The sequence below is a fragment of the Macaca fascicularis genome, chromosome 6 (genome assembly GCF_037993035.2).
Source record: "Macaca fascicularis isolate 582-1 chromosome 6, T2T-MFA8v1.1".
Lineage (NCBI taxonomy): Eukaryota > Metazoa > Chordata > Mammalia > Primates > Cercopithecidae > Macaca > Macaca fascicularis.
In genome coordinates this window covers 35,358,120-35,380,199 of record NC_088380.1, presented here as the reverse complement: position 1 = coordinate 35,380,199, position 22,080 = coordinate 35,358,120, and the positions used below count along the sequence as shown (strand labels likewise).

General features: G+C 42.7%; 1 protein-coding gene and 1 long non-coding RNA gene across 7 annotated transcripts in view; one reads left to right on the top strand and one right to left on the bottom strand.

Annotated features, from left to right (window-relative positions):
* The window catches only part of PRLR (prolactin receptor), a 165,814-nt gene that overhangs the window by 122,517 nt on the left and 21,217 nt on the right, over positions 1 to 22,080 (top strand). For 4 of the 6 annotated variants that reach the window (XM_005556707.5, XM_005556706.5, XM_005556704.5 and 1 more), the window contains 3 exons: positions 14,489 to 14,601; positions 17,787 to 17,919; positions 19,633 to 19,802. In XM_005556707.5, coding sequence (XP_005556764.3) covers positions 14,532 to 14,601; positions 17,787 to 17,919; positions 19,633 to 19,802 — 373 coding nt within the window. In that variant the 5' untranslated portion in view covers positions 14,489 to 14,531. Of the gene's footprint in view, positions 1 to 13,988; positions 14,151 to 14,488; positions 14,602 to 17,786; positions 17,920 to 19,632; positions 19,803 to 22,080 lie in introns of those variants that run through there. The other 2 variants (XM_045393604.3, XM_065546151.2) reach the window with 2 other exon arrangements.
* Positions 4,308 to 22,080, bottom strand: part of LOC135971262 (uncharacterized) — a 50,339-nt gene continuing 32,566 nt past the window's right edge. The window contains exon 3 of the long non-coding RNA XR_010587340.2: positions 4,308 to 7,101. This is a non-coding gene — a long non-coding RNA (uncharacterized lncRNA). The remainder of the gene's footprint in view (positions 7,102 to 22,080) is intronic.

Genomic DNA, 22,080 nt, shown 5'->3' with positions numbered 1-22,080 from the left:
AAGGGGCTAGAAGAAACTATCTTGAGTCATCTAGAAGGGAGTAAACTAACAAAAGTGAGAACTATTAGCTGTTAAATTGAATGTAAAGAAAAAACATTAAAAAAGAAAAAAGCTGGGCATGGCAGCTCACACCTGTAATCCCAGCACTTTGGGAGGCCGAGGCAGGTGGATCACCTGAGGTCAGGAGTTCGAGACCAGCTTGACCAATATGGTGAAACCCCATCTCTACTATAAACACAAAAATTAGCTGAGCATGATGGTACGTGCCTGTAGTCCCAGCTACTCAGGAGACTAAGACAGGAGAGTGGGCCACTGCACTCCGACCTGGGCAACAGAGCAAGACTCTGTCAAAAAGAAAGAAGGAAAGAGAGAAAGAGAGGAAAGAGAGGAAAGAAAGGAAAGAAAGGAAAGAAAGGAAAGAAAGGAAGAAAGAAAGAAAGAAAGAAAGAAAGAAAGAAAGAAAGAAAGAAAGAAAGAAAGAAAGAAAGAAAGAAAGAAAGAGAAAGAAAGAAAGAAAGAAAGAAAGAAAGAAAGAAAGAAAGAAAGAAAGAAAGAAAGAAAGAAAGAAAGAAAGAAAGAAAGAGAGAAAGAGAGAGAGAGAAAGAAAAGAAAGAAGGGGAGGGAAGGGAAGAAGGAAGGAAGGAAGGAAGGAAGGAAGGAAGGAAGGAAGGAAGGAAGGAAGGAAGGAAGGGTAAAAGACATTAAAAAGGAAAGGAGAGAGGAGAGATGGGCAAAAGGATGAAGGGAGGGAAGGAGGCTATAAAAAGAAGACTCAGAAACTGAAAATGCTCAAGTCCTAGGCATTTGATTTTGGCAACAAGCCCTTGATCTGTAGGAGCAGCTGAGCATATCCTATATCCACCATATCACACCATAATTTTTATATTCATAAATGAACCCAGTACTCCATAAAAAGTTTCAATTAAGAAGTCAGAGAAGTGCCGCATTTTTCAGAAATGTACACCCAATTGATTAAAATATAAAAGTTTGACTGGGCGTGGTGGCTCACGCCTGTAATCACAGCACTTTGGGAGGCCGAGGTGGGCGGATCACAAGGTCAAGAGATGGAGAACATCCTGGCCAACATGGTGAAACCCTGTCTCTACTAAAAAAACAAAAAATTTAGCTGGGCATCGTGGCGCGCACCTATAATCTCAGCTACTCTGGAGACTGAGGCAGGAGAATTGTTTGAACCCGGGAGGTGAAGGTTGCAGCAAGCTGGGATTGCACCACTGTACTCCAGCCTGGATGACAGAGCAAGACTCCATCTCAAAGAGAAAAATATATATATATATATAAATATATATATAACATATATATAAAACGTATATATATAACACACACATATATAAATATATATATATATGTTTTCATTCCTGAAAGGGTATGTTTTAGATATTTAGACATGATTATGCCAGAAAAATATGTTTTATTTGTGTGCATTTATGAAGGAAAAGGAAGAATGGGCTGAGAATTATTTTTGCCTTGCTAGTTGAAGATTTCGCAATGGAGGTTGTCCCAGTTCTTGACAGTCTCCACATTTCTTTGATTTCTGATATTGCAATTTTTATTCACTTCAGCTACTCGCCCAACCACCTTGCAGCCACATCTCAGTGGACTTTGTCACCCATCTGCCCTTGAGTTCAAATTAATGCACACAAAGAGGTTATTGGAGGAATCAAGAAGGTCTCAGAACCCATCCCTTAGTAATATGGAGAGCCTATTGATTAATGGAAAAGAGTTGCACAACTCAAGGCCAAGTGCTCTTTCCATGGGTCTGTACATGAGAAGAGTGCATTCTATATGACCTTATAAAAATAGTCAGTCACCCAACAGGTGTTGTTGAACACCTGTAGACATGTTTACAGGTGACAGTGTAGGGGGCTGAATATGTAGACAAAGCCAAACTGAGATTGTTCTGGGACTTTGGTGATGGTATTCCAGGTGGGACAATGGCAGTGGGTCAGGCATTGGGGGCTTCCATCTTAATCACTGCTCTTCTACTTGGTTACATGTAGTAGTTACCATCTACGCTAGGCTGTACAGGTTGTCTCTGGATTGTCCCTAGATTTGCCTAACTAAATAAGGCTAGCCATTATACCACCCAGCCTCTAATCTCAAAGCACAATGACCAAAGGTTTATTTCTCACCCATGTGACAGTTTGCTGGGAGTCAGCATGAACTCAAGAGCCTTTTATCTATTGGCCGTATTGAGCTTTTAGGACCTCAAAGTCCTCAATTTCATCTTCTTCAGGCCAGTAATGGAGGAAAGAGAAATAGAGGGGGGAATATGTAAAAAGCTTTAAAGACCAGGACTAGGCTAGAAGTACAATCATGCATCGCTTGACAATGGGGATACTTTTTGAGAAATGCATCCTTAGGTGATCTTGTTGCTCTAATATCATCAAGTGTACTTACACAAACCTAGATGGGATAGTCTGCTGCACATCTAGGCTATATGGGATAGCCTATTGTTCCTAGGCTACAATCCTATATGGCATTTTACTTTACCGAATACTATAGGCAATTGTAACACAATGGTAAGTATTTGTATATCTAAACATAGGAAAGGTACAGTAAAAACACAGTTTAAAAGATTAAAAACAATGGTACACCTGTATAGGGTACTTACCATGAATAAAGCTTGCAGGACTGGGAGTTGCTTTGGGTGAGTCAGTGAATGAGTGGTTAGTGAACGTGAAGACCTGGGACGTTAATGTACACTACTGTGGACTTTGTATACACTGTACACTTAAGCTACATCAAATTTGTTTTTAAAAATTTTTTCTTCAATAACAAATTAACCTTAGCTTGCTGTAACTTTTTAACTTTATAAACTTTCTTAAACTTATTTTGACTTTTTTTTTTTTTTTTTTGAGACAGAGTCTCGCCCTGTCACCCAGGCTGGATTGCAATGGCACAATCTCAGCTCACTGCAAACTCTGCCTACCGGGTTCAAATGATTCTCCTGCCCCAGCCTCCCAAGTAGCTGGGATTACAGGCACCCACCACCACGCCCAGCTAATTTTTTTTTTTTTTTTTGCACTTTTAGTAGAGACGGGGTTTCACCGTGTTGGCCAGGCTGGTCTCGAACTCCTGACCTCATGATCTGCCTGCCTCGGCCTCCCAAAGTGCTGGGATTACAGGCGTGAGCCACCGCGCCCGGCCTTGACTATTTTTAATAATACTTGGCACAAAACACAAACACATTGTTCAGCTGTTCAGAAACATTTTCCTTCTTTATATGCTTATACTATAAACTTTTTTCTATTTTTAAATTTTTTTTGTTTGTTTTACTTTTTAAACTTTTTTGTTAAAAACTAAGACACAAACACATTAGCCTAGGACTACATAGTGTCTGGATCATCCCTATCACTATTTTTCACCTTTCATCTTGTCCCACTTGAAGGTGTTCAAGGATAATAGCATGAACAGAGCTGTCATCTCATGACAACAATGCCTTCTGGAATACCTCCTGAAGGACCTGCCTGAGGGTATTTTACAATTAGCTTTTTTTTTATAGTAGAAGGAGTACACTGTAAAATAACAATAAAAAGTACAGTATAGTAAATACACAAACCAGTAACATAGTTATTATCAAGTATTATGTACTGCACATAATTGTATGTGCTCTACTTTTATGTGACTAGCAGCACAGTAGATTTGTTTACACCAGTGTCACCACAAACATGGGCATAATGCATTACGCTATGATGTTAGAATGACCCTGACGTCACTAAGCAATAGGAATTTTTCAGTTCCGTTGTCATCTTACGGGACCACCACCATATATGCAATCTATAGTATACAAAGTTTGTCATTCAGTGCATTACTGTATGTTATTTCTACCCACTTTCAGAGGCCACCACTTCATCACCTAGCCTCATCTAACTACAGGGGAAGCAATGAAGTAACTTTAACTGTGTGGCCAGAAAGGAAAAGAAAACCAAATTCTGATGGACACCTGATGTTTTTACTATTCCTATGAATGGATTCCAAGGTTCTAACTGAGAGGGTAGGGAAAGCAGGAATCAGAGTGGGAAAATACATTTAGCAACATTCTTGAGATTTTCTTCTTCAACTTGTCAGTGTTCTCAGTTGTGCCCACCCTCAAGCTCCAAAGATTCTCCCACAAGGTATTTGGCCAAGGCACTTCATTTTTCTAGGCCTCAGTTTCCCCATGTGTTAAAGTGAGGGGTTGAATTAGGATAACTTTCAAGTCTTTGGGCCTCTTAGAGATCCAAAATCCCATGATTCTCTAACTCCTGATGTTCCCTTCTTCCTGAGACAAATAAGCAGGACCAGCATGCCAATAATTTATGTTTTATTTTAATTTTCCTTCTCACCTTCAAAGCTTGAGTTTCTAGATATTAAAATATAACAATAGACAAAGTTGTTATGAATACAGTAGTGACTTTTTATGGCAGAGTAAAGTTATTTTGTGTTTGAATGAACAGCACATTCACACACGTATGTAACATACACAGAGCTGCATCTGTGAAAAAATAATCTTGTTTAAAGTCTTGCAAAACATATGTCCTCCTCCTACTCTTGCCCTGTATTAGTTTTGCAATTCATAACAAACAACAGTGACATCTCTGTGGCTTACAACAACATTTAGTCTTCACTCACTTTACATAAGGACTGAGTCAGCGGCAGACTGGCTGTGGCTCTGCTAGAATTGGCTGGGTTCAGCTGGGCTCAGCGGGGTTCCACCTGTCTTCTCATTTTAAAACACAGATAGTGTCTGTGACATCCTAAGGCATCCTAAGGGCAGTGGAGACATCCTAAGGGCAGTGGAGAACAAGAGCAAGGAGACCTAAGACAAACCATCCAGTTGCCTTTAAGCTTCAGGTTAAACACAGGAAAAAAATCTCACAACCATTCACGTCCCATGGGCCAAGTCCAAAGCGATTTCACATGGCCAAGTCCAAAGCGATTGAGGTGGGATGTGTACTCCTCTCACAGAACGCACGAGTACCTCCCATGACAGTGGGTAGGGATATGCAATCCTATGGCTGGGAGGAAGCCAATGGTTGTGGACAATAACCCAACAGATCACACCCCCAATGCCTCTATCTAAGTTCTAAATACAACATTTCCCGTAGAGAGGATGCCACTCTGCCTCCTCCGCTGCATCTTCCTTTCCTGCCCCTCTCAGCTTGAGCTCAGCCTCTAAAACTGGAGTTTGATGAAAGTCATCTAAGTTCTTGCTAAAAATGCCCCTTCCTAGGGCCCCCCTTTCCAAAGATTTTGACACATCTGTTCTGAAGTAGGCAGTGGTGCCCAGGCATGATGCCCCAGGAATACCTACTGCTGTTGAAGAGCTATCCCTGGTTCCCACAGCCTTCAGCATCAGAGCTGCCTTTGGGTTGAGGGAGCATGCTGAGTGAGTGATTATTAGGAGGAGGGCTGCCTTAGAGGACTCAGAAGCTACAACCCCAAGGTCCTCTGACCTGTCCCCACTCCTCACAGTCAGCATGGATTTTGTACTTCCAGAGCTCCTTGAAGGTTGGCCATTGCACTTTTGGAAGTGTGATAGTTAGCACAGATCCCAGAGATCAAATCCTGAGTTCCTCTTCCTCCATATGCACCTCACTAGCTGTGTGACCTTGGACAACTCACAGACCCTCTCTGGGCCTCAGTGTCCTCATTTGTTAGACGGGAATAATCATCATACCTTCACCTCAGGCTTGTTGTGAGGGTGAAGCAAGTTAACAAAACAGTGCCTGGCATGCAGTGGGTCACATACAAACTTTCACGTGTGATATTATAAATGTTTTTATATATTTATAAGTGTATAAGTGTATTCCGTATGAGGGTTTGCTGATCTTACTGGCACACAGGTCTGAGAACATGGGAGGCTTTTGAGCTAAAGTTGCCTCCTATTGGAAGTGTTCTATGGGGAGCATGCTGAGTCAGCCGTTATCAGGAGGAAAGCTACCTTAGAGGACTCAGAAAATTTACATGTCAAGCGATAGCATGTAAGTCAGTGGTTTTCAGCCCCAGCTTTAATTTAGAATCCTCTAGAAAGTTTTTTTTAAATGCCCATGTCCTTCCAAGTGGGCTCAATTCTGAGCTAATTAGTGAGAATGTCCAGGGACAAAACAAAGGAATGAGAAATTTTAAGGCCAGGCACAGTGGCTCATGCCTATAATCCCAGCACTTTGGGAGGTTGAGGTGGGCAGATCACTTGAGACCAGGAGTTCAAGACCATCCTGGCCAACATGGTAAAGCCCATCTCTACTGAAAATACAAAAATTAGCTGGGCGTGGTGGCGCAGTTCTGTAATCTCAGCTACTCTGGTGACTGAGGCACGAGAATCACTTGAACCTGGGAGGCAGAGACTGCAGTGAGCTGAAATCATGTCACTGCACTCCCACCTGGGCGTCAGAACAAGATTCTGTCACAAAAAAAAAGGGGGGGGGCGAAGAAATTTTAAGACACTCCTTGGACTGTAATGGGACTCCTGGATTAAAAACCACTGATGTCTATAGAACAGTTCTGTAAACTACAAAACATAATGTATGATTTATGGGTGTTTTTTGATTGTTAGTGACTGATTGATGATCTCATGAGGCACTAGTTCCTCTGAAAATCAGGCCAACGTGGATTTTCCATCATCTGTCCTACATGTGCACTGGCTGGGGGGAAGTGAAACTCACCCAATTCCTATTCTTGCCTTTAAGCCAAAAAGATTGCTCGAAAACAAGCCTCCCTGGGATAAAAGATGTTGCTAGAATGAGGAAGCTGTGGTGAGTGAGTGGAGTTAATGTGATTAGATTTGGAAGCAATATTCCCAGCCACGGGGAAGCATCAGTGTTCTGTGTTATTAAAGTGACTCCAGTGCAAAGGCACATATATCATATTGGAGTAATTTGCCCTGACTAGGTTAGAAGCCAGGAGATGGTTCTTCCTAGGCATTCCTGAATGGTCCAAGGCCTAAGTCAGGTCTGGTTTAGACAAATCCTGTCCCTGCTGATCATCCACCTCTTACTAAATGTAGCCATCACCATGCACAGCACACACGCTCATCTTGATGATCTTCAGAGAGTGCAGAGTCTTCAGGAAGTTCTTTCCTCAGTGGAACCTTTGGGGTTTCTAGGAGGGGGCAGGGGAATATCTGGAATCAGAGATAAACACTTTACAGCAGCCTCTATACTATTTCTAATTACTTTCACCCAGTCATGATGTTCTGACTAAACTACCAGATTGTAAGGTGATAAACATCTTATGTAAAAGTAATTCACGATGGAAAGTTCTGGATGTTTTCCCCAGTGGGTACCTCAAAACAGGCTACAAGATGGACACCTGCTCAAGAAACAGCAAAATGTAAACTGGATAACGATGATGATAAAAAAATAATAATGAATGACCACACGAGCAAGTGTTCTCTTGTGAACTTTCACAGACAAATGCATAGATATGCTGCCTGGACTATGGGCAGATAAACATTCATTGTGGGCACATATTTATTGGCAGAGCAAGAACAGCTGGAACTTTCATCTCCCCACCTGCGGGCCACGGTTCTCTTGGAACTATATCCCCAGTTTTCAATGTCTTCCTGAAAGAGAGGCTGCCATGTTCTCCTTAAAACTTCTTTAGATTCCCTTGTCAAATACTGAAAACTATGCCAGCTGAAAGTCTAGTGTTTGAAATACCAGCACGGGACCATTCTTCCTATGTGCAGAGTTTTGTCCCATGTCTTAGAATCTTGTTCTGTTTTTTTTACCTTTTGGGCTTCATTTATTCATTCTACAATCATTGACTGTTGACATTGGGCAGAGCTTGTATAACAGTCTTAATCTTTAGCCTGGTATGTAATAGCTAATCCCTACTGTTCCTCTTCCTGCCCTGAGCACATTATGTCCTTTATTTTCCAGATTAAGTATTGGCATTCTGTACTGGAAAGAAAACAACTTCTTGTTGCGTGTGGTGGTTCATGCCTATAATCACAGCACTTTGGGAGGCCAAGGCAGGTAAATTGCCTGAGCTCAGGAGCTTGAGAGCAGCCTGGGCAACATGGCGAAACCCTGTCACTGCGGAATATACAAAAATTCTCTGGGTGTTGGTGGTGTGTGCCTGTAGTCCCCGCTACTCAGGAGGCTGAGGTGGGAGAATCACCTGAGCCCAGGGAGGTCCAGGCTGCAGTGAGCAGTGATCATGCCACTGCACTCCAGCCTGGGCAACAGAACAAGACCTTGTCTAAAAAAAAAAAAAAAAAAAAAAGTCCAACTCCTGGAAATCAAATGGTACCTGACTGATGTGGGGTCTGCTTCCTGTTATGTTAGCCTCAGGCCATCTAACCCAGGTAGAACAAGGCAGGTAAGGAAACCCAGTGGGCCAAGGACCCTGAAGGAAACCCTTAACACAATGCCTAATACTGAAAACAATGGACGAATGTATTCAAAATTTGTTTGCAAGAAATGAGACTTTTTGCCTTTTTAGGACCAAAAAAAAAAAAAGGCACTTGAAATTTACTTTAGGTTGATAGGAGATAAGGCGGGCAGCACACAGTGATTATGAAATGTGCAGGGCTTCCCTGCCATTCGAGTTTTGATCAATCTCAGCAAAACCCAAAGTTTGCCAAAACCTGGAAACAACTCAAATGTCCATCAACAGTAGAATGAAGTTATGGTGTTTCATTCAATATAACATGAATGTAAATGAATGAGATGAAATGAAAATCAATTATGTAAAACTACATGTAACAACAAGGATGAATCCTACAACAATGTGAAATGAAAGAAGCCAGACACACACACTCTCAAAAAATGCATATCGTATGATCCTATTTATATAAAGTTCAAAGGTAGGTAAAATTAATCTGTACCGTTAGAAGTTGGAAGAATGGTTTCTATCAGGAAGGAGTAGGTAGAGATTGGGAGGAGGTGCAAGTTGGATTTCTGGGGTGCTATTGGTGGTCAATCTCTTGTCCTTAGTGGTAACATAGATATATTCTCTTTGTGATACTTCATTGAGCTGAATACGGTCATAAGTGTCACTTAATGATAGGACTAAGTTCTGAGAAATATGTCAGGAGATTTCATTGTTTGTTGTGCCACCATCACAGAGTGTACTTATACAAATCTAGACTGTATACCCTAGGCTAGATGACATAGCCGATTGCTCCCAGGTTACAAACCTATACAGCTGTCACAAAACTGAATACTGTAGGCACTTGTTACAGAATGGTAAGTGTTTGTGTATCTAAATATAATGAAACATAGAAAAAGAACAGTAAACATACAGCATTATAATCTTATGGGACCACCACCATATATGTGGTCCATCATTAACTGAAATGTCATTATGTGACACATGACTGTACTTACAATTTGTGCATGTCATATGTATGATAGTCCAAAATTCAAATGTTGGATTGGGCCTTGCTTGATTATACAGGAACTGGGTTTGCAAGAGCTAAAAAGAACCTCAGAATCTCTGCCTAACAGGGATGGCAGGGCCCACTTCCGGACCCTAATGATAGGTCCATTTCGGGAGTCAGGAAAATTGAGTCAAAAACCTGAGTAGGAGGTTATGGCAACAGATATGGCAGGACAGGTTGAGGACTGTACTCAGGGGGATCACCGGATACCAGTCTTGGAAGTAAGTTCCACAGAATGGTAGGGCTAAGATTGCTCGCAGTCAGGATTGACTTGGGCAATGCATTGTTCAGAACATAAAGGTGAAGTCTAAGAGAGGGTATTGCAGAGGACGAGGGGTTGACAGTGGGGAGTGGCATGTTGGGAGCTCAGATCTGGTTTATTTTTGACTCTCATGAGGCTATATTTCCTCCTGTCCTATGGCATTCCCCTCCTAATGTGGATAGTACGGTCAGCCCAGGCCATAGGAGTGTGGCCCCGATTTTCCATGTGGGGAGACTGGCTCTAGTTTCTCAAAAGCACAAGCTGCTGGGCCTTTTTCTCAACCGTGGGCCTCTGTGGAAGACACTTGGCTTAATGGAAGGGAGAATGAAGAGAGGCTTTTGGAAAGAGAAGGTCTAAACAGGATCAACATTGACGCCGAGCAACACAAGGGAGAAGGAACTTTTCTTGGTGTTCATACCACAGTGGGCCACAGCTTGGTGGGAAGGCATATTTGAATAAGCTAAGGGGAGGATCATAAGGATAAGAGTCTTTGAGGATTGGGAAGCACGGAAACCAAGGCAGCTAGCCATGGGCAAGGTGTAGGGGCTGCAAACTTACTAAAAACCTGCTCCTCAGATCCACCACTTGCTTTTTTTTTTTTTTTTATACTTTAAGTTCTAGGGTACATGTGCATAACGTGCAGGTTTGTTACATATGTATACTGGTGCCATGTTGGCGTGCTGCACCCATCAACTCGTCAGCAGCCATCAATTTGTCATTTACATCAGGTATAACTCCCAATGCAATCCCTCCCCCCTCCCCCCTCCCCATGATAGGCCCCGGTGTGTGATGTTCCCCTTCCTGAGTCCAAGTGATCTCATTGTTCAGTTGCCACCTATGAGTGAGAACATGCGGTGTTTGGTTTTCTGTTCTTGTGATAGTTTGCTGAGAATTATGGTTTCCAGCTGCATCCATGTCCCTACAAAGGACACAAACTCATCCTTTTTTATGGCTGCATAGTATTCCATGGTGTATATGTGCCACATTTTCTTAATCCAGTCTGTCACTGATGGACATTTGGGTTGATTCCAAGTCTTTGCTATTGTGAATAGTGCCGCAATAAACATACGTGTGCATGTGTCTTTATAGCAGCATGATTTATAATCCTTTGGGTATATACCCAGTAATGGGATGGCTGGGTCATATGGTACTTCTAGTTCTAGATCCTTGAGGAATCGCCATACTGTTTTCCATAATGGTTGAACTAGTTTACAATCCCACCAACAGTGTAAAAGTGTTCCTATTTCTCCAAAACAGAGATATAGACCAATGGAACAGAACAGAGTCCTCAGAAATAATACCACACATCTACAGCCATGTGATCTTTGACAAACCTCAGAAAAACAAGAAATGGGGAAAGGATTCCCTATTTAATAAATGGTGCTGGGAAAATTGGTTAGCCATAAGTAGAAAGCTGAAACTGGATCCTTTCCTTACTCCTTATACGAAAATTAATTCAAGATGGATTAGAGACTTAAATGTTAGACCTAATACCATAAAAACCCTAGAAGAAAACCTAGGTAATACCATTCAGGACATAGGCATGGGCAAGGACTTCATGTCTAAAACACCAAAAGCAACAGCAACAAAAGCCAAAATTGACAAATGGGATCTAATTAAACTAAAGAGCTTCTGCACAGCAAAAGAAACTACCATCAGAGTGAACAGGCAACCTATAGAATGGGAGAAAATTTTTGCAATCTACTCATCTGACAAAGGGCTAATATCCAGAACCTACAAAGAACTCAAACAAATTTACAAGAAAAAAACAAACAACCCCATCGAAAAGTGGGCAAAGGATATGAACAGACAGTTCTCAAAAGAAGACATTCATACAGCCAACAGACACATGAAAAAATGCTCATCATCACTTGCATTTTTAACCCTCAGTCACAACCAAGGAGCTGCTGAGGAGTGAAGCGTAAGATGATAGTCCCTCGGATGTATGGGGCTGACTTTTTGCTAACTGTACTACAAATATTTGGAGCCATTTGCTGCTATAACATCTTAAAAAGATGAGGACTCTCATTGGATGTTCCAGTCCCAATTGGGAGAGAATAAGAAGGGCCATGCCAGCCCTTGATCAAGATCTTGAGTGCAATGCAGGGTGGACTCAGAGAGACAAACATCTAATTTATTCCAGCTTAGTGTCTGCCAGCCATTAAAAAAAAAAAAAAAAAAATGGCAGTGGATCAACAGGAGATGTGCTTAGTGCTGAGAAGCATCTCCTTGTGTGATTAGAGTTAATTAACATTTAGCATAGCCCCTTTAGGGGTCAGAAGTTGTGATTGTCTTTCTCTAAAGGTTAAATTACCCCCATTGTGTTTGCCTTCCTGGGAGGAAAATGCAGGATGAGTTGGGAAATCCTTGTTGAAACACAACCATGACACCACTGTGAGTATGTCTAATTCCCTGGCATGGGGGTTTCAGGCATTTGAAAGTGCATGGTAGTAACTAGATTCCAGGATGTGTCTCAGGAAATCCCAAAGGGAAGTTTTTTTCATTCATACAATACTTCCTGAAGACATTATTATAGGAAACCTTTATTTAGGAGAGTTTCTTTGATCCTGTAGTAGCACATGAGAACATTTAAGCAGATGACAGTATCTAATATCTACCACTGCCTGACCCACTCTGCTTGCCATCCCAGAGTTTCTTTTGCAATATGCATGGAGCGGTGCTTTGGCAAAGCTCTCTAGATAGCACCCAACCTCACCAGGAAGGTCTGATTTATAGCATGTTGATCTTAAGCATGTCAGTGCAATGCCCAGAAGAGAAAGGAAGTCTCAATAAAGGGATATTATAGGAAGTCTTCAGCCAGTGGGTAGAATCTCATCTCTAAGCCAGGCTGAGATCACCAGATCAACAGGATAAAGAACTATTTGGAGCTATATGTACCTGATGAGGCTGGATTCATGAGATCAACAGTATTTGAGGTCCTTGGACATAAGTAGGGTAGTAGCTGAGAAGGGCTCTCTCGGCTCTGGCTCTCCTGACCCTACTCAGAATGCCACACTCACCCAAGGCTTGATGTTGCTCACCTTGGATCAGTGACTGTTGTCGCCACCATCTCTCCCACAGAGAGGGAATAATTGCACCCCCATCACAGACTTTCCACAAGTCAGGATGATCTCTCAGTGGCTCTCAGGTTTCCCAGATGTCTTTCTCCAAATGGGCATGTGACTGACAATCTACTAAATCTCTGTACTTCCATTTGCTCATCTGTTAAAACCTGTACCCCCTCACAGGACTGTTGTGATAACAAAATGAGATTTCCATGATTAAGGTACTTAACTTTCTCCAGTGCCTGCCCATAACAGATGCTCCAGAAGTGGTAGGCATTAGTTTAAACCCATCAGAAGCCTTTAACCACTTGATTTTAATTAAATGACCCTCAGGGGTGAGATGGAGCGGGTGATTTAGAAAGTGCACCCTGGGAGGGCATTTGTTTGGAAGGAATCTTGCAGGAGCAGGTAGAAGGTCCCCAAAATAACAAAATACGGGTCACCTCACAGGATCCACTGCTGGACCAGGATCCTTTATTGAAGCTGGAGCCTCAGTATAAAAGAGTTACTTGATGGTACCTGGGTGGCCAAACCTCTACTGTTGCTATGGTTTCTCCATTTCTGAGTATGTCCCACAAGGAGCAGTAGCAACGGCTGGTCTTTTAGGGGCTCATCAAACACATTCAGACATTTCAAATGTTCCATGATGCGAAGCTTTGATCCTGAATGTTCTTCCCTTGATTAAAACAACAACAGGTGCTACTCGGGAGGCTGAGGCAGGAGAATGGCATGAACCTGGCAGGTGGAGCTTGCAGTGACCGAGACCACGCCACTGCACTCCAGCCTGGGCAATAGAGCAACACTCCATCTCAAAAAAAAAAAAAAAAAAAGAAAACAACAACAACAAAAAAAAACCAATAAAACAATAAAAATTTAAAGAGAAACTTAAGCCGTGCATTTCTAAGAATTTACACTTAGTTCACCAAATCTATTGTTTTCTGAGTTGTTTGAAGTTCAACAAGACTAATGAGCCTTTTTTCCAAATGTCTTTAAAAATTCCTTTTTCTTAGAAGGACATTTAGAGGCTTTGAAAGTTGTCCCAAGGGTAACAATAATAATTCTAATAATAAATTGCTCCAAACTCCAACCCCTGCAGGTTCAAAATTTACTTAATACTCTGAACCCAAGGGATTTAAATTATTACCAGAATTTATTATCTTTTGTTTATGGGGCTTTCCAAACAGGAGAAAGAAACCACGTGGAGATTCACTAGAGATTGTGTGGTTCGCTTTGCGGTAATGCATATAACCCAGAAGACTTCCAGAATCTTCTCAGTTTGAACCTTCAAAGCCTCCCTAGTTTGGTGGAATCAGCATGGTTAGGATGAGATTGTACTAAGGGTACTGATTTTTCGGCCTGGACAATTTTTGGCTAATGGACCAGAGCAAGAGCCCTCATAGAAGGATTCTCCTGTAGGACATACAATCTGTGTTACGTAAGATGGATGATATATTGTTAGGTGGCTATGGGGTGGAAAGAGAACAATTTTTCTCTGGGGTGTGTGCAAAGAAACTGACTGCCTTGACTCCCCTTGAACTCTCTACCTTGTCATCTGAGGACCTCTGGTGGTGGAATTTTTCCCAGCGTGTGTGAATTGATGTTTCTGTGCCAAACCATCCGACCCTGTTACATTTTCCTACATTCCTTTCCTCCTATTTTGTCATTCTCATTAAGCAAGGAGCAACAATCAGTTGCAAACACCCAGAACAAAGTGGTGGATGTGCCTGACCAGACTGTCATTTCACAAAAGTTACCTGACACCTTCTTTTCCAGTGAACCTCTGATACATTTCCTGTAGCAAGAGAAGGCAGCCAACATGAAGGAAAATGTGATATCTGCAACTGTTTTCACTCTGCTACTTTTTCTCAACACCTGCCTTCTGAATGGTAAGTAAGAGACTATCCTGCTCTCTTTCATTGCCTGGGGTGTTTGTCAACAGGGTGGAGAGTCCATTGCAATCTTCTTGCAATGCTGTCATGAAAAATGAAAATTCTGTGTTATGTGCTGCTGTTGAATTATTTGCAATATTTTGCATTAAAGTTAATGCAGAAAAATTAATGCAATTAATGCAAAATCTTGTCACTGTGCTTTCTGCCTTCTGTCCTCATTTCAGGAGTGTAAAAAAACAGCTCTGAAGAAGACAAGACCTGAGTTCTAATCCAGGTCCTGCCAGTTTCTAGCTGTGTGACCTAGAGCCAATTACCTAACTCTCTGGGTTTCCAAATTCTCAAAGTGAGGATAGTGATGTTTCCTCTACTGCAGATGAAATAATGTATATGAAAACTCTTTGAAAAACCATGATGGGATATAAGAGGTTGCTGTTACATGGTGGGAAGCAGGTACAGCCAACTCTATTATCTGTGCTAATAGGAGAAATGAAGTCCACAGCTAAATGAGAGAGGGGGTGCCTGTGAATATACACTTCTGTATGTCAACCCTTGTGCATTTCTGGGTGTGCAAACTTCTATATGTACCTGTGTATATATTAACTTTTCTATATGGACCTGATTGTAAATGCTTCTCTGAACCTGTATGTATATACTTTTATGTATGTCTGTGTGTGTTCTGTGGATATCTGTAAGTGCACACTTCTCTGCATGTACCTGTGTGCGTATCAGTATGTACTTCCATGAGTATGCACCTGTGTATATTTCTGTGTGTGTGTGGTGTGTGTGTACTTTTGATGCGGGCTCTGTGTGGGCGTCTACATACCTGTATGTGTGGTTCCTGTGTGGTTTTCTCTGTGTTTCTGTGCATTGAGATTTTAACTTATTCCTCTAATGTAGATGAAGGAAACATTTGTCTAACTGTAATTTTACAAATCTACCTTCCTTTCTTGAGTTTCCCGAAGGTACTATTAATAAACAGTAAAATAAGAAAGAGAAGCTTTCAGAGAGAGAAAAAGGGGAAAGCAGAGGTCAGAATGACCCACAAGAGAAACTAAATACTCAAGAAATCAATGATCACCCTAATTGGCTTCTGAGTGTGCTCATTATGGAACCATAGGCTTTGGATTTTTTAGATAAACGTTTCCTTCTACTTCACACACTTCTCCCCACTCATGACAAAAACAAAGCAAAACAAAAACTTGCATTCTTGCTGTGACTCCCAGCAACACATTATCCTGAATAAATTGTCCCTAGAGGATGAGCAACGTTACAAATATTGGCAGAGCTGACCCGGGCTGGCGAGGACGGGTTTCAGCAGGGCCTGTGAGCAGGAGGGTAGGTGAGCTCCAGCTGACACTACCAGTCTGGTGTCCTGGGCTCTAGCCTGTGTCCCACAACATGCCATTCTGCTAAATTCCTCTTTCTGGCCAGCTCTGCCTAGAGAACCCTCTTTCCATGCATTTCCCCTCACTGAGGTCTCCTCCTAACCTGCTGTTTCTGATCTGATGCTCAGCTAGAAACTCTGCCCTTGGAGCCTGCATAAGGAGTAGAGAAAACAGAGAGAACCCCCAGAGGTGCTGACCCACCTCTGAAAGCACTCCTTTCTGCTCCTGATATCCTGAACTCAGTGCTAGAGCACCCAGCTAGACAAAAAAGAGGACCAGCTGAAGTCATGTAGGCGAGCATGGTGACTTCCCCAGCCCCACAGCATCAGGGCAAACTCCCAGGGCTCTGCTGTCCCTCTTTGAACCTGACATCCAAGCAAGAGAAATGGGGGCCCGCTTGCCAAAAGCTTTGGGGATTTGGCAACTAAAAATTTTACAACCTTGGTACTGTATTTTCACACCACCTCACTGAGACCTTCTAGCGTCCAGTCTGGAACTGGGTACAGCTCTTAGAAAGCAGTGGTTGCTCAGAACCAGGAGAGGAGCTGGCCACTCTCCTACCTCTTATCACACCTCCTACCCTGAAAAGATTCATCAAATTGTAGTTTTATAGACCCTATGGGATTACAAGATTACAAAAGGGCCACACACTCTTCAAGCCCTCTGTATCCAAAGGGAGCCCTTTGCAACCTCACCACAAAAATAAAAAAAAAAAAAAAAAGGAAAGAGAGGAAAATCTAAGAGAAAAAAGGACTAAAAACCAAGATTCAGAAGTGGGGATGGTGTGGATGAGGAGACAGACTGTGAGTCTGGGTCACAAGATCAAAGCTGAATAAAATCAAGGAAAAGTGGCGAGGCGCAGTAGCTCATGCCTGTAATCCCAGCACTTTGGGAGGCCGAGGCGGGCAGACCACAAGGTCAGGAGTTCGAGACCAGCCTCACCAACATGATGAAACCCATTTTTACTAAAAATACAAAAACTTAGCTGGGTGTGGTGGTGTGTGCCTGTAATCCCAGCTACTCAGGAGGCTGAGGCAGGAGAATGGCTTGAACCCGGGAGGCACAGGTTGCAGTGAGCCGAGATCATACCACTGCACTCCAGCCTGGGCAACAGAGCGAGAGCCATCTCCAAAAAAAAAAAAAAATTCAAGGAAGGGACGCCTAGATACGGGGAGCTTCAGAGATGCAGTGAATGGACAGAAGATCAGGAACAAGTTGAGTTCATTGTGTGGGGATGGCAGAAAGATGGAGATTGGTGAGCAGAGTGAAGAAGTGCCATAGAGTGGTGTTTCACCCAAGTGTCTGCAGGTTGCTCATACCTGGGAAGGATTCTTTGTATGGTCCCCTTAGACTGAGGGAGGGTATCAGCTTTACAGACCTCGTGGGATTACAAAAGGGCCACCACACACTCTTCAACCCATATGTGTCTATCTTGCATTTAAGGCTCACTCTTTGTTGAAATTTTGCAGTTGGTCACTAGCCCTCACATAGGCTATTGGTATCTCCATCTCGAAGTACCCAAACACACACACACACACACACACACACACACACACACACACACAACACACACACACCAGCACAAAGCTGTCTAAGAGCCCTGCCAACATCAGGGCAGCCCACAGGGGAGTGTTGCTGCATGCTGATGCTGGGCATTTCTGAGCATCCACCCTAGGTCTCCTCACCCGAGGTTTCATCACTGGCTTGGGTCCCATCAATCTGTTTCTGTCACCAACAGAAGGATCAAATGGTTAAATGGACCTCAATATTGATGCAGTGGCGTCTGGATTTTTCTAGGACAGTTACCTCCTGGAAAACCTGAGATCTTTAAATGTCGTTCTCCCAATAAGGAAACATTCACCTGCTGGTGGAGGCCTGGGACAGATGGAGGACTTCCTACCAATTATTCGCTGACTTACCACAGGGAAGGGTAAGAAGTTCCCTTCTCTCCTATGAAACCCCATGAGTACTCCCATTCTCCAGGCCAAAGAAACTCTGGTTCTGAGTGACAGCACTTCCCTGAATTTACACCAGTAAGGTTCATACCGCTGGGGAAAGGGGAGTCTGAGGTCCATGCCGACATTCTCCTGTTAATGTCTGTTAAGAGCTGTCAATATCCATAAGGTTACCAGCCATAGCAGTACAATATCAGTAATGTTTCAAATCCCCTGTCACAACTTAGGTTGCAGCCTGAGGCCCCATAGAAGTGTTTCTTAATTGGTAGTTAATCTTAGATGCTCATCTATAATTCTTATGCCATTTGTATTTTTTTTAACTAGACATGTCACTTTTTCAAAATAAGTAGGATCATGTGAAGTGGCACCATGTAATCCTTGACAAACATGGTTCACGTTCAAGAAAATAAAGAACCTTGTAGGGAAAAGAAGGCGAGGGTTTTTCCTTAGCACATTTCTGATCTAAGAGCCACGATCTCCTAGAGGACATATTTAGACCTAAGGTTGCAATGAGGGCTAAACCAGATCATCTCTGTGCAGGCATTTTTGTTGCGCTCACAGTGAGACCCTCCTGGAAATCCTGGGAGAGCTGTATTCTTCTTCAAAAAGGAAAATATTTAGTTGCTGGTAGAGATAGCTGGCCCACTTTCCAATGACTGCACTTTGTTGTACACAAAACTGTCATCCTGGCTGAAATCCAAACGGACATCATGTAAACAGATTTCAGGATCTCAAATGCAACCAGAACTGAACAAGCCTCCACACCTGTGCAGTGTGTCTTGCGCTGAGGCTCCTGAATCTAAATGTGAGCAGCCTACTGAGCCACTTGGGCTTGAGATACCTCCTTTCAACGTCACTTCACATTATTGCTGACTTGGTGCAGTCTGAAATGGACCAACATCAGTTTTTGTCCTCTTGAACCCTTTTTTAAAAAATGAAATGTAGGCCGGGCGCGGTGGCTCATGCCTGTAATCCCAGCACTTTGGGAGGCTGAGACGGGCGCCTCACGAGGTCAGGAGATCGAGACCATACTGGCTAACACGGTGAAACCCCGTCTCTACTAAAAAAATACAAAAAATTAGCCGGGCGCGGTGGCGGGCGCCTGTAGTCCCAGCTACTTGGGAGGCTGAGGCAGGAGAATGGCGTGAACCCGGGAGGCGGAGCTTGCAGTGAGCTGAGATCGCGCCGCTACACTCCAGCCTGGGCGACAGAGCCAGACTCCTCCCCTCGCCACCAAAAAAAAAAAGAAAGAAATGTAATTCAACACGAATGTGCAATAGCTGATGCATTGTGCATGGCTCCTCTGTGTGTAGACAGGTGAAAGTTCCAATTTCCTGAGGCCACCCAATGGGCATGACCTGGGTATGGTGGTGCCTGGGCCATTGAAAGCTCGAGTATTTATCAGCAGGGGATATAGGTCCCAGAGCCCACAAGGACACTTATAGAAGGGAAGTGCTGATCAGAAGCCGAATACTTGAGGCCCTAAAATAACCTTTCCAGCATGCTATTCTCTCTCTCACTCCCAGCTGAAATGGGCAGAACATGGAAGCCTAAGGAACCATTTGTCAGCTCTGGGTTTTGTGCTTGGAATTTCTGATACCCAAAGGCCAGTGGTATTGATCTACGAAGAAAAAACTAGACTCTCTTTATTACTTTATTATTCATTCCTAATACATTACTTATTACAGAGAGACACTCATGCATGAATGTCCAGACTACATAACTGGTGGGCCCAACTCCTGCCACTTTGGCAAGCAGTACACCTCCATGTGGAGGACATACGTCATGATGGTCAATGCCACTAACCAGATGGGAAGCAGTTTCTCGGATGAACTTTACGTGGACGTGACTTACATAGGTAAGGGGAAGGAAAGTGGGTGAGGCATTTGTTACTCCATTATGTATTAGCCAATAGTCACACTCAGTTTGAGTCTTCTTGGGTTTTCGATGGATCCCCAAAAGGCGATGAGAAAACTCACAATATGTTTGTCAACTGAGCATTTCAAATCATGTTTTATCGAGTCATTTATGACACTAAGGCTGGCACTTGGGATCCTTGTGTTCCTGTGCTTTCCCTTGACCCTCATCCTCTTGCACTAGGGAACAAATGTTCTAAGTACGTTCCCCTTGCCAACCCTTCTTTCTTGCCCTCCCCTTGCAATCGATATCCCCTTCTTCCTTGGCAAGCTGGGATTTCTTTTATTTCTCCTCATAGAATACAGAGATGCTCCAGGAAGAAGAAGCTCTTAGAAGGGTTCATCTGGTTCTGCATCCACAGCAATTGCTCCTATTGCTTTGCCCCAAATTCACATATATGTGTGTGTGTGTGTACACATACATGTTGCATATATGTGATATATATATTTGTGTGTGTGTATATATATATATATACACACCGTTGGTAATTTTTTTACTAAACATGTTATTTTTATAACATAAGAAGATAATGTTAGGTGGCACCATGCAATCCTTGACAAATACAGTGTTCAAGAAAATAAAGAATGTAGGCTGGGCACAGTGCCTCACGCCTGTAATGCCAGCACTTTGGGAGGCTGAGACAGGCAGATCATGAGGTCAGGAGTTCAAGACCAGCCTGACCAACATGGTGAAACCCCATCTCTACTAAAAATACAAAAATTAGCCAGGCTTGGTGGTGCGTACCTGTAATCCCAGCTACTCAGGAGGCTGAGGCAGGAGAATTGGTTGAACTCAAGAGATGGAGGTTGCAGTGAGCCAAGATCATGCCACTGCACTCCAGCCTAGGCCACAGAGTGAGACTCCACCTCAAAAAAAAAAAAAAAAGAAAAAGAAAAGAAGGAATTTAAATGTCAAAAACTACCAATGGTCTGTGCGCGCACACACACACCCAGAGAAAGAGAGAGAGAGAGAGAGAGAGAGAGAGAGCAAGAGAGCAAGCGAGAGAGAGAGAAATTTATCACCCCTGCATCTACTGGTGCTGCCAAGGTTGCAGGAAGGTCATCTCCAAGCTGAACGGGAAGCTCTCTGGCATGGCCTTCCATGTCCCCACCACAAATGTGTCAGTCATGGGCCTGACCTGCTTTCTGGAAAAACTTGCCAAATATGATGACATCAAGAGGGTGGTGAAGCAGGGACGATGTTCTGGAGAGCCCCATGGTTGTCGTACTACAGTTGTGCAGGGGGGTCATTCACAGTCTTCTTTATGGAGTGATAGCATGGACCGTGGACAAGAGTCCTTCCATGATGAATGACAAATTTTATGTAAGTGTGGTGTGTGTGTGTGTGTGTGTGTGTGTGTGTGTATTGACTTACCCTCAAGCATTACAATATTTGAAGGCAAAACAATGAAAGCAAGAAATGTTCTGAAATTAGCAACTGTTTTAATAAATGTGATCCACAAAAAAGGTGCTCACTAAAGAAAAGTAATATGTTTAAAAAGAGAAATCAGCAAGTGTATATGAAATTCTCATTGATCCTGGAAAACAAATTCTCTGTTGAAAGAATATGTTGGGCCATATTTTTCAAAATAATAAAAGAAGTGTCCACAGAACTCTGGTATAACCCTGCAGCCTACAGTGTTGTGACAGGCCACGGAAGTTCATTTTAAAATACACAGTAATTTTCTGACACTTCCACTCTCATGCAGTGATAACCTGAAGTACAGAATGACAACATTGAAAGATAATTGCTCAGAAGTAGAGTTCTTTGTTGTTAATATTTAGTTACACTGAAAACACTTAAAAGCAGTGGTTCTCAATTGGGAGCTGTTTTTGCTTCCCACAGGATATTTTGCAATGACTGGAGACATTTTTGATTGACACAAGCTAGGGAAGTGGGGAGATGGGGGTATTACTTGTATATAGTGCATAAAGCCCAGAGATCCTTTTAGCATTCTACAAAGCATAGGACAGCCCCCTCCAACAAAGAAATATCCAGTCCAAAATGCAAGTAGTGCTGAGGTTGGGAAAGTGGGCTCTAAAAGATACATCCTGAACATTTTATTTGCGTTTTTGTGTAATTTTTTTATCAGAAGCATTGCTCAGTATGTATTTAACTTAAAACATACATTAATTAGCTGCCATTTGTTTAGGAAATGTGCTCAAAATAATCTTTCTTAGGTACTTACTCAGTAACATATCAACTTAGACTTGATGGCA